General features: G+C 46.8%; 1 protein-coding gene across 6 annotated transcripts; it reads left to right on the top strand.

Annotated features, from left to right (window-relative positions):
• The first annotated feature begins 254 nt into the window (after positions 1-254).
• Positions 255-7,490, top strand: ZNF772 (zinc finger protein 772). 6 transcript variants are annotated; one of them, XM_082709621.1, is made up of 5 exons: positions 255-658; positions 1,252-1,290; positions 2,671-2,797; positions 3,153-3,260; positions 3,872-7,490. In XM_082709621.1, exons 1-5 carry the CDS (start codon positions 581-583, stop codon positions 5,014-5,016), a joined length of 1,497 nt encoding a protein of 498 aa, XP_082565747.1. In that variant the 5' UTR covers positions 255-580; the 3' UTR covers positions 5,017-7,490. The 6 variants fall into 6 exon arrangements, with proteins under 6 accessions (XP_082565747.1, XP_082565748.1, XP_082565749.1 ...); XM_082709622.1 differs by having other exon boundaries at positions 365-658; positions 2,677-2,797; XM_082709625.1 differs by lacking the exon at positions 255-658 and adding an exon at positions 704-903.
• Positions 7,491-10,201: the final 2,711 nt, after the last annotated feature.

Genomic DNA, 10,201 nt, shown 5'->3' on the forward strand with positions numbered 1-10,201 from the left:
CTGAGCTCACAAAACTAACTCCAGAGCTGCAGGCTACAAGAGTTTACTTGATGACAATATTTATTAGCTTCCACCTGTAAAAATCTGAGAGAAATTAATTTTCTGGTGAGCAGTCTCTGCGCAGAGTCCTGAAATAATATCTCTAAGCATTTCTGTAATGTGTTACAGCTCGCCCTTATGGGAAATATGGGGACGGCTCCTTTAAGGGAAAGAGCAGCCCCGCCAGTCCTCCAGGAGACGCAATTTCTAGACTCGGCTAGCTACGGTGGCTCCAGAGGCGGCGCACACGCCTCTCTCCAGTGTGGTCGCGAAGGAAACCACATTACCCAGGATTCTCTGCGATGCTGGGCCAAAGAAGCCTGGGGAGAGGGGCATTTCCGTTGGTGCGGGAGATGTCAGGGAGAGACTTCCGTTCCCCTCCTGAGCAGACATGTTGTTTGTTTTTAGATTAACCTACCGGGTCAGTGTCCAGACAGCTGTCAGGCTTGAGTGACACGAGAAGGCAAACGCGAGAGGAGGCGTTGTCTCCCCTGAACAGAGGCGGACCTGAGGATCGGGTCCTTGCACCTGTCGACCGCTAATGACCCCCTCCCCTCCGCGCGCCTTCCCCGGTCCGCAGGTTCCGGTGGCCGCGGTCGCGCTGACCGACCCGACGCAGGTGGGTGCTGTGCCCTCGGGTCCTCGCGCGACCTCGGTTTCTAAACGCAGTCCCTCGAATGAGAGCCGCCTCAGGGCGCTGCCGCTTAGGCCCCTGTGTCTAGACAGCAGGGGCGCCCCTGGTTGGGCCCCATTTCTGATCGCCGGTGTGGCGGGGTGTGGAGGGACGTCGCGGACAGAGGGGCCAGCAGATGCAGAGGCTTGGAAGGCGACACAGACGGAGCATTCGGGAAACCTGGAGTCTTGGTGTGTGCAAGGATTAGAGTGTGAGGAGGACTTAGACCTGCGGTGTCAGCCGGAGCAGCTCTAACGTCACTGTGAGCGTGCTGGGAGCTATAGAGGGGTCATCTGAAGGCTTTTAAAAGTATTTCATAGGCTGCTTGTGGAACGGACAGACAAGGTTAGGAGATGAGGCGGCCGGTGAGGCACAGAAAGAGAGACCTAGTCCGAGGTAACACAGCTGTCAGGTGGCCTGAATACCTAGGCACAGAAGGTAGGCAGTTAGCCCCGGGTATTTGCGCCTGGTCAGCAGTAGGGGACAGGCATGAGCTCCTTCGTGCTTGCTTGTCTCTCACAGTCTCCCTCTTCCCACAGGTTCCGATGAACTCAGAAGTAATTATGGACCCTGTACAGGTGAGGGAAGGGTGTCTGTGCTCTCAGCCATCTGACCCCCCCCCCCCCACCTGGTCTCCAGGATTTGGGTATCATACAGCACTCTCTTATACTCTCTCAGCTCTTGAGTCTGAGGACCCTGGAGAGGTCTCCAGCCCAGGATTTTGAGCCCAGGCCAGGGGTTATATAGAAAGCTTCTCATTTTGGGTAACTGTTGGAATAAGATGTGGAGAGTTGTTCCAGGTACAGGAACTAACATGTGCATGTACTTGGAGGAGAGACTGAGAGGGAAGTTTTCAGGAAACAGCAGGTCTCGCCCATGGGTGGTAGGAATCAGGAGCAGGTTGCCGGGAGTCAGGTCTAGACCAGCTGATAGCTAGGCCTCTGTTCTGAGAGTTGTGTAGCCATGGGGGTATGGAGTAGAGGAGGTAGGTGGTCTGCTCCAGGTTTTAACAGGCACCCTGTGGATGCCAAGTGGAGAACAGACTGTGTGTGGTGAGGGTAGAAGGAGCTCTGGTGTACACAAGGAAACCGGGGAGGGGGTTGCTTCAACATTCCAGGTGAGTGGTAGGGGAGCTGTGTAGGTGGGAGAAGTGTGATCAGATTTTTTTTTTTCATGTGTGAGAGAGAGAACCCCAAGGTTTTAGCCTATATTAGCTGGAAGGGTAGAAGCTCCGTCAGCAGAGATGGGCAAATCAGTGCTAGACATAACTCAGATTGGATATTAGGATTTTAAATTTGTTGCCTATGTGAAGAGTCTAAGATGTTCCAGAGAACACCAAGTGGAGGCATCAGGTGAGCTGCTGGACACAGGACTGGACTTCTGTTGAGGGGTTCATGATGGAGACATCCAAAAAGTAGCAGGTGGTGTGTAGGCAGGTTTAAGAGGAAGAATGTGCCATGCAGTGCAGTTAGTGAGCCAGGAAGGTGATGGTGGAGGCCAGTGACTGGGTGGGGGGCCAGAGTTGTGAGACAGAGTTGGATCCAGAATTTTGTGCACCTGAAAAGTAGTGTGAACTGATGGCTCCTGGGTCTTGGTTTTGGGGGCCTAAAGGAGAAAGGTGAGCCCAACTTTGGTTGTGGGGTAGCATGATTTTAGTAGCCCCAGGAGAACTGGTTGTCAGGAGGTGGGGGTGGGGGATGGGGAGAACAGAGCAGTCCTGCAGGCTGGGCCCAGAGGTTAGATGGTGCCTCTCTGACCACCTGCCTGTGGTTGCTATTGGCAGGCACCATAACAAAGGCATGGTTAGGAGAGTGCAGACACCATTGGCATCCATTCCCTATATTTCCTGAGTTGAGGAATTAGGTAGGAAGAAATGCAGGAGGGACATCTGTGGGGGCCTGGATGGGTGTCCTTGGGAGAGAGGCTACTAATGGACTTGGCTCTCCCCATTGTGGCAGGGACAGGTGAACTTTGAGGACGTGGCTGTGTACTTCTCCCAGGAGGAGTGGGGTCTCCTTGATGAGGCTCAGAGATGCCTGTACCGTGATGTGATGCTGGAGAACTTTGCACTTATGGCCTCGCTGAGTAAGTCCCTCACACCCACCCCAGCGTCCTATATTGGGCTCTGCTGCTCCCCTATCTCCCAAGGATAGTCTAGTCCTTCCTGTTAACAGAGTTTGTTCTCTCCCTGCCGGGATGCCCTGTCCAGATCCATGTGCCCATGTCCCCCAGTTTCTGGCCCCTCCCTCTATCTAATGTCTGCAGCAGCCTGTCTGGGTCAGGAACTGCAGGACCAGAGTGGTCACTGCTGGCTGAGACCACTGAGATATTTGTGCAAGACCCTACTTTGAGGTTTATTTTATAATACTTGGTTTTCTTCTCTGAGTGGTGGGTTACCCAAATCAGTGCTGCCCATTTACCTGTCTCGTCTTCCCTTTAGGAGATGAATCTTCCATGTCCCATGGGGTTCCCTCCCTGGAGCTGGGCAGCAAGACCTGGATGTCTGACTGGGCAGATGTTACTCCAGCCAGGACTGGAGAAGCTCAGGGTGGGTCTGGCCCTGGGGAATGGGAATGGGGAAGGATGTGATGTTGGGACTGTGTTCCTGTCATTCCCTAACCTCTCTCCCACACTTTACTTTCCCATGTACACACTTGTCTTATGCTCTGACCTTTGGCCTCTGGCTGTTCCCCACCTCAGCTTCCATAGCTCACCTGTTCCTCTCCACTGCTTCCTCTGCAGTGCCCCTCAACATTGGCTTATACTCCGTGTGTCGTGAGATGTGCACATGCCCTAAACTGCCCTTAGATACCAGCTACTCAGTGGTAGCTCGTCAGTAGTCAAGCTGCACAGCTCTCACCTGTCCCCCTGTGGAATGTTCTTCCTGGGTTGTACCCCACAGACTGTACCCTGTCCTCCTAGTCAAGGCCTCTTCCATTCCTTTTTACTTTCTTTTTTTCCCCCTTAGACTTTCCCATTCTGTGATCTTTAGATGCCAACTACTGCACGCAGCCCTTTACTCAGCTTCAGCTTGGGCCTCTTGTTCTGACGGCATTCCTGTGACCTTGATCTTACTTCGGTTAGACACGCATATGTAATAAGGCCACCCCTTCCATCAGTGTTAATTTGTACTTGTCCTGTACATTTGTCTGCTTTCAGGTTGTTGGCATGGAATGGAGGACGAGGAGATAGCTTTTGAGCAGAACAGTTTTGTGGGAGTGTCACAGGTCAGGACTCCCAAGGCTCGTCCTTCTACCCAGAAGGCCCACCTCTGTGAGACATGTGGCTTGGTCTTGAGAGACATTTTGCATGTGGCTGAGCCCCAGGGAACACACCCTGAGCAGAAATCATACATGTGTGGGGTATGTGGGAAACAATTCTGCTTCATTGCAAACTTTCACCACCAGAAGCAGCACAGTGGAGAGGAGCACTTCAGAGGGGGCAAGGGCAGCCCCTTGTTTGTGAGCAGCTCCCCTGTCGAACCACTGGAGATCCCTTGTACGACAGGGAAGAGTTATAAGGACTTCCCAACTAGCTCAAATATTTTCCAGCAGCATGCTCCTCATAGTCAATGGAAGCCAAACAGTAACACCAAATGTGTGGGTGCCTTTCACAGTGGACAAAGGCATTACAAGTGCAATGAATGTGGGAAAGCCTTCAGCCGCAAAGACTCACTTGTCCAGCACCAGAGAGTCCACACTGGAGAAAGGCCTTATGAGTGCAGCGAATGTGGGAAAACCTTCAGCCGCAAACCCATACTTGCTCAGCACCAGAGAATCCACACTGGAGAAATGCCATATGAGTGTGGCATATGTGGGAAAGTTTTCAATCATAGCTCCAACCTTATTGTACACCAGAGAGTTCACACTGGAGCGAGGCCTTACAAGTGCAGTGAATGTGGGAAAGCGTATAGCCACAAATCCACACTTGTGCAGCATGAGAGTATCCATACTGGAGAAAGGCCTTATGAGTGCAGCGAATGTGGGAAGTACTTTGGTCACAAATACAGACTCATTAAACACTGGAGTGTTCATACTGGAGCAAGGCCCTACGAGTGCATTGCATGTGGGAAGTTCTTTAGCCAGAGCTCCGACCTTATTGCACACCAGAGAGTTCACAATGGTGAAAAGCCCTATGTGTGCACTGACTGTGGAAAAGCCTTTAGCCACAAACATGTACTTGTTCAACACCACAGAATTCACACTGGAGAAAGGCCATATAAGTGCAGTGAGTGTGGGAAGGCCTTCAGGCAAAGAGCTTCCCTCATCCGACACTGGAAAGTTCACACTGGAGAAAGGCCTTAGGATGGCAGGGAATACACCATTTCCTTGTTCCATTGGTGACTGACAGCAAAGAGAAGCTCTGAGATTAGCCTTCTTGAGTAGCCATCAGCCAGAAGTTGAACCTCATAACATTTAAACATCCACCCTGAGGAGATTGTTCTGAGTGCAACATATGTGGGAGCTTTCTGGTGCAGTGTTGCCCTTTGTAACCTGTCCAGAAGCCTTGCCAGAATTCTGTCACTGCCCGTGTCTCTGGAAAAACAGAAAACAAAAAACCAGCCATGTATGGAATGGCAGAATCCCACATTGTGCACAAGTCACCCCAACATGTTCTAATAGGCAGTCCTCTGCTCCTCCTCCCTTCCCCAGAGGGAATCATCAGTACCTGGAGCCCATTAAAAATCCACACTCCTTCCTGCCATCTACACTACCAGTTGGTATAAGCATATACATGACCTAACTTTGGTCAGAAGGTGGCAAGCTTTGTTCTGCTGGCTGCTTGCAGAGGTTTCTGTTTTTCATGGACTTCATTGGTCTCATTTTGCACTCACGATGGATTTGTGCAGTCTTCACGTCACCTACCTTAGGAGTTGTCTGTCTCATGTTTTGTTTTTGCAACAAATGACTTACTTTTTAAACTATAGTTTTGGGGATTCTGTTCACTCTGCGTTGTATTGAAAACAGAATTGGATTCTGCCAGCGTGAAGGGAGGAAGAGCTTTTGTGAGAGTGCCAAATGTTGCGTCTCAGTGGTGTTAGCAGAATGGCAAGCAAGGAACATCTTTCATTTTAGCCTAACTTGCATTACTGCTCAAGGTCTCCTATGAAAGAATACTAATCTTGGTGGGCCTAATCTTTTGACCTATATGCCGAGATTTGTGATCATGGTCACCCTGAACACTGGGCAGTTGTGACAACCTCTGGTGTATCTGGGGGCAGTATGAATTGTTTCCCTTGTCCCAGAGGGAGTTTCATAGTCCCATATTCTCTTGAGGAGAACTTGACCCCTGGGACCTGCCAGTGCCCCTGAAATCTATTATTTAATAAGCAGATGTCACTGTCCCCTAAAAAGACTTGGTAGAATCATAAATTAGCACAGGTACTGATTAATAGGGAGTTGGGAGCAAACTACAGGGAGTGTGACTCTAATAAACTTAAAACTTTGGTACGAGGTTACAGAAATTCTCAGGATTCCCATATTTGTGTCTCTTATGGCTACAGTCACTGTCAGAGCAATCAGTCGAAGCATTTTCTGCAATAAAATGCACAAGTACAGTTTGATAAGTTTTGATACATGTTTGCACCTGTGAAGCCAAGTTTTCTGATGTGCCCCACAATCCCTCTGCCCCTTACCCATTCCCAGGCAACCATTCAACTTGCTTTCTGTCACAGTAGATTTATTTGAATTTCCCAGAATTTTCTTCAATTAGCAATAATTGTGCCTCGGATAAACCTCATCGGCTACAATACTGCCACTGCGCAAAGCTCCCAGAATTTTTTTATCTGTGGAAAATTTTCTATACACAGGTAACACTTTAATATGTACTCTTACGTATCTGGCTTTAACTTTGAATAATTATCTTGTGATCCATCAGTGTTAGGACCAATTCATTCCTTTGCATTTATGCTTTTTCTCTGATTTTAGAGAAGTTCCAAATCAGGTGATCCAGGCGATCCAGTAGAGGGCTCACACAAAAACAGTTACAGTATCTGTTCAACTTTTTCCTGGACGTGATGTGTTAACTTTCCTGACTTACTCTGTGGGTGACACAGACTCATCCTGGTGTAAAGTGGAAGGGGATTCCAGAACAGGGATAATACAAGAAGGTAGGGGTTTCTAAGACAATGTCTTGGATAGTGGCTACCACAATCATAAGCTTTTTTTTTCTTTTGCATTTTTAATCTTTCAATGATGAATTACATGGACTAATTTTAAAGACTTAAACCAGTCTTACATTTCTAAGATGAGCCCCGCCTGGTCATGATGTATTCTTTTTATATATTTTATTTATTTGCCTTTTTTAAAAAATATTTTTGCATCTGTGTTGATGAGAGATTTGGTTTCTAATTTTTCTTAATGCCTGAGTTTAATTGGTATCACCATAATGCTGGCTTTATACATCATGTTGGTTAAGTATCTCCTGATTTTTAATTTTTTAATTTCAGTTTCTGAATAATTGGTGTTGTTTCTTCCTTGTTTTGTAGAATTCACCAATTCACCACGTCCAAGTGAAATAATTGGACATGGAGTTTATCTTATGGGAAGATTCGTAATTACAAATTTAATTTTCATAGTGGATCTAGATCTATAGAAGTTATCTTTTTTCCCGTGGAGTGAGCATTGGTGGTTTGTGTCATTCAAGGAGTTCATTTTATTTAAGTAATCAAACTTTTCAAACCATTATTATTTTAGTGTCTACAGTCTTTACTGATGCCACCTGTAATTCCTGTGTTAACCTTAAAAATAAAATGCCAGTTATTTTACCAGCCAAAAAATGCCTTTCTTCAGGAATAGCTGAGATTACAATCTAGGACAAGTGAATTTTAGCAAAACCATAGGCAAGTCCAGAGAACGGAGGTGAAGAACACTTTTTTATAGAGGAAAGGAGGAAGTTGGGAAGGGCTGTGATAAACTAAAAGTCCACTGACCTAAACTGGGGCTTGTAACTACAGTTTGTTATTACTGAGCTGTCACTGTCTCTAATTCGTTGGATGTTGCCAGGAGAGGAAGAAATCTCTCCTCCTGCTAGGATAATAAAGTAGTACTGGCTTGCAAGGTCCACCTCTTCCTGTCCAGTCTGCAGTAGGCAGCTAGTGCCACGCATGAGAGCACCCCCTGCTGACCGCCTGACCTCATTCTAAATGAGGTTTCCTTTTATTAATGTGCCCATTTCCCCGTTTTGATTAAGATCTTTATTTGAAAGCATTGCCAATCAGTAGTCAGAATCTTTATGCTTACTGGTTTTGTCCCTCAGTACCAGGAAGGTTGTCATGTCCTACGTAGGAAGGAAAGTGTTGCAAGTAGAAACCAGTTAAGGCCACATTTGAGGAATAAGGAAGGTTGGGAGGGAGAAATTCAGAGTCTTGAAGCATCAGCCAGCATCACCTTATTGGGTGATCATTTTAAAAGATTAAAAAAAAAAAAAAGAAACCTCAACGGCTACAGTCAAAAGTAACAAGTCAAAAGTAACAATTTCAAATTGTATGATGGTTCTTTTTATTTTATTTATTCATTTATTTGTCAGAGAGAGCGCACGCACAAGCAGAGGGAGCAGAGGGAGAAGCAGGCTCCCCGCTGAGCAAGGAACCTGATGCAGGACTAGATCCCAGGTCCCTGGGGTCATGACTTGAGCCCAAAGCAGATGCTTAACCAACTGAGCCACCCAGGCATCCCTGTATGATGGTTCTAAACAAGGACCCTAGGTCTTAAAATGAAATGAAATGTTTATTGGCACTTATTCCAACTTAGGGGAGAAAAGTTCTCCCTATGAAATCAAACTTGGAGTGATGTATTCCTCTTGAAAATGTTTGCTTAAAGTGACCATGAAAACAGACTACCGAATACCACTAGAGCACAGGGGAAGAGTGAACCACGTGTGCTTGGGAAAATAGAGTGTGGGTATGAACATGGAGCAACAGCCGATGAACTGTTTGCAAAACAACAGAACTTCAAAGATATCTTAAAACCGTACTGTTACCAAAACAAAACAAAATACCATACCATTACCTCAAAAAACTTAGAGGGCGCCTGGTGGCTCAGTTGGTTGAGCAACTGCCTTCAGTTCAGGTCATGATCCTGGAGTCCCAGGATCAAGCCCTGCATCGGCCTCCCTGCTTGGCAGAGAGTCTGCTTCTCCCTCTAACACTCCTCTCTCTCATGCTCTCTTTCTCTTATCCTCTCTCTCTCAAATAAAACCTTTAAAAATATATTTAAAAATTTAGAAACAAATGTGTTCTTGCTAATATGGCCTGTGAGGTTGAAAATTCAGAGACCATGACTTTGGAGATGAATCTGAAGTCAGTCGATAGTTCAGATGAAGGAGACTTCCGAACTTTGAACCTTCCAACCTGTAAGGAAAAGCAGGTGAAAACTAACTTGTCCCAGGGTCATGAGGCTGTTTCTGAAAGGCCGCGATCAAAAGATGCTCTCCTGCTTGCCAGGGCTTGGAAAATGCAGACAGTGGGACCGTCTTCCCATTCAAGAAGTTGCAGTGAAAAAGGTATGGATGCTTGTTTTGCACATCTTGGGAAAGCTGTTGTCAAGACGTCTGCCTCAATTCCAAGAAATCTTTACTTTCAAGTCACCATATGGGTCTGCAGATCCAGTAAAGGTTTGGTGCTTTCTGTAGAGGTGTTACAGATACCCAAGTCTTTTCCCTGGAGTTTGGTGGCACAAGGGTTGGTTAGCAGTTCCTGACAATGGTCTTTCCAGTGAGGCTGAAGAGTCTGGAGGTGTCTTTTCCAACAGCCCAAATCTCCAGGTTGCAAAGTGTGATGCTTAAGGTCACGGGGGAGTACTCTGAGAAGATCACTCTACCAAAACATGGTTATCTTTAATAGAAGTAATTACGCCTCTACATGGTTTTATCAACTGTGGGTCAAAGAAGGCAAGGACCAAGTCCTGTGACTACATCAAAGGGTAGAAGTCCATGAGTCCCCACAGGGGTGGCTGTGAGGTATAGAAGAATTAACAGCCAGAGCCAAGGTATTGGAGAGTCTAAAGTCTTGCCAATTGAATCTTAATAAGTGCCGCTAGTGCATTCAGCGAACTGAGGGTTTAAGATAATATGCACAACAAAAGTGTAAAACTGGCCAAGCTACACAGAAATGTCAAAGTATATGACGAGTAAAATGGGTTCCCTGATCTCTGGGAAGTCTGAGAGAGGTTTCCCATAAGGTACAGAGATCTCAGGTCCTGGGATTGAGTCCCCGAATCGGCCTCTTTGCTCAGCAGGGAGCCTTCTTCCCCTCCTCTCTCTCTACCTGCCTCCCTGCCTACTTGTGATCTCTGTCAAATAAATAAATAAAATCTTAAGATCAGGCCCCCTGAGTATCTAACCTGAGACTAAGAAAATTGCAATTTTTCATTGGCAATTTTATGTCCTTTAAGGCCAAAAATTTTAACAAGTGGATGTGACCTTCCCACGAAGAGATTTGAGAAGGGGACAGAGAAGCAAATCATCTTGCAGCCAAGTAGAGAGTGCACA

Source organism: Mustela nivalis (assembly GCF_964662115.1).
Source record: "Mustela nivalis genome assembly, chromosome: 18".
Classification (NCBI taxonomy): Eukaryota; Metazoa; Chordata; class Mammalia; order Carnivora; family Mustelidae; genus Mustela; species Mustela nivalis.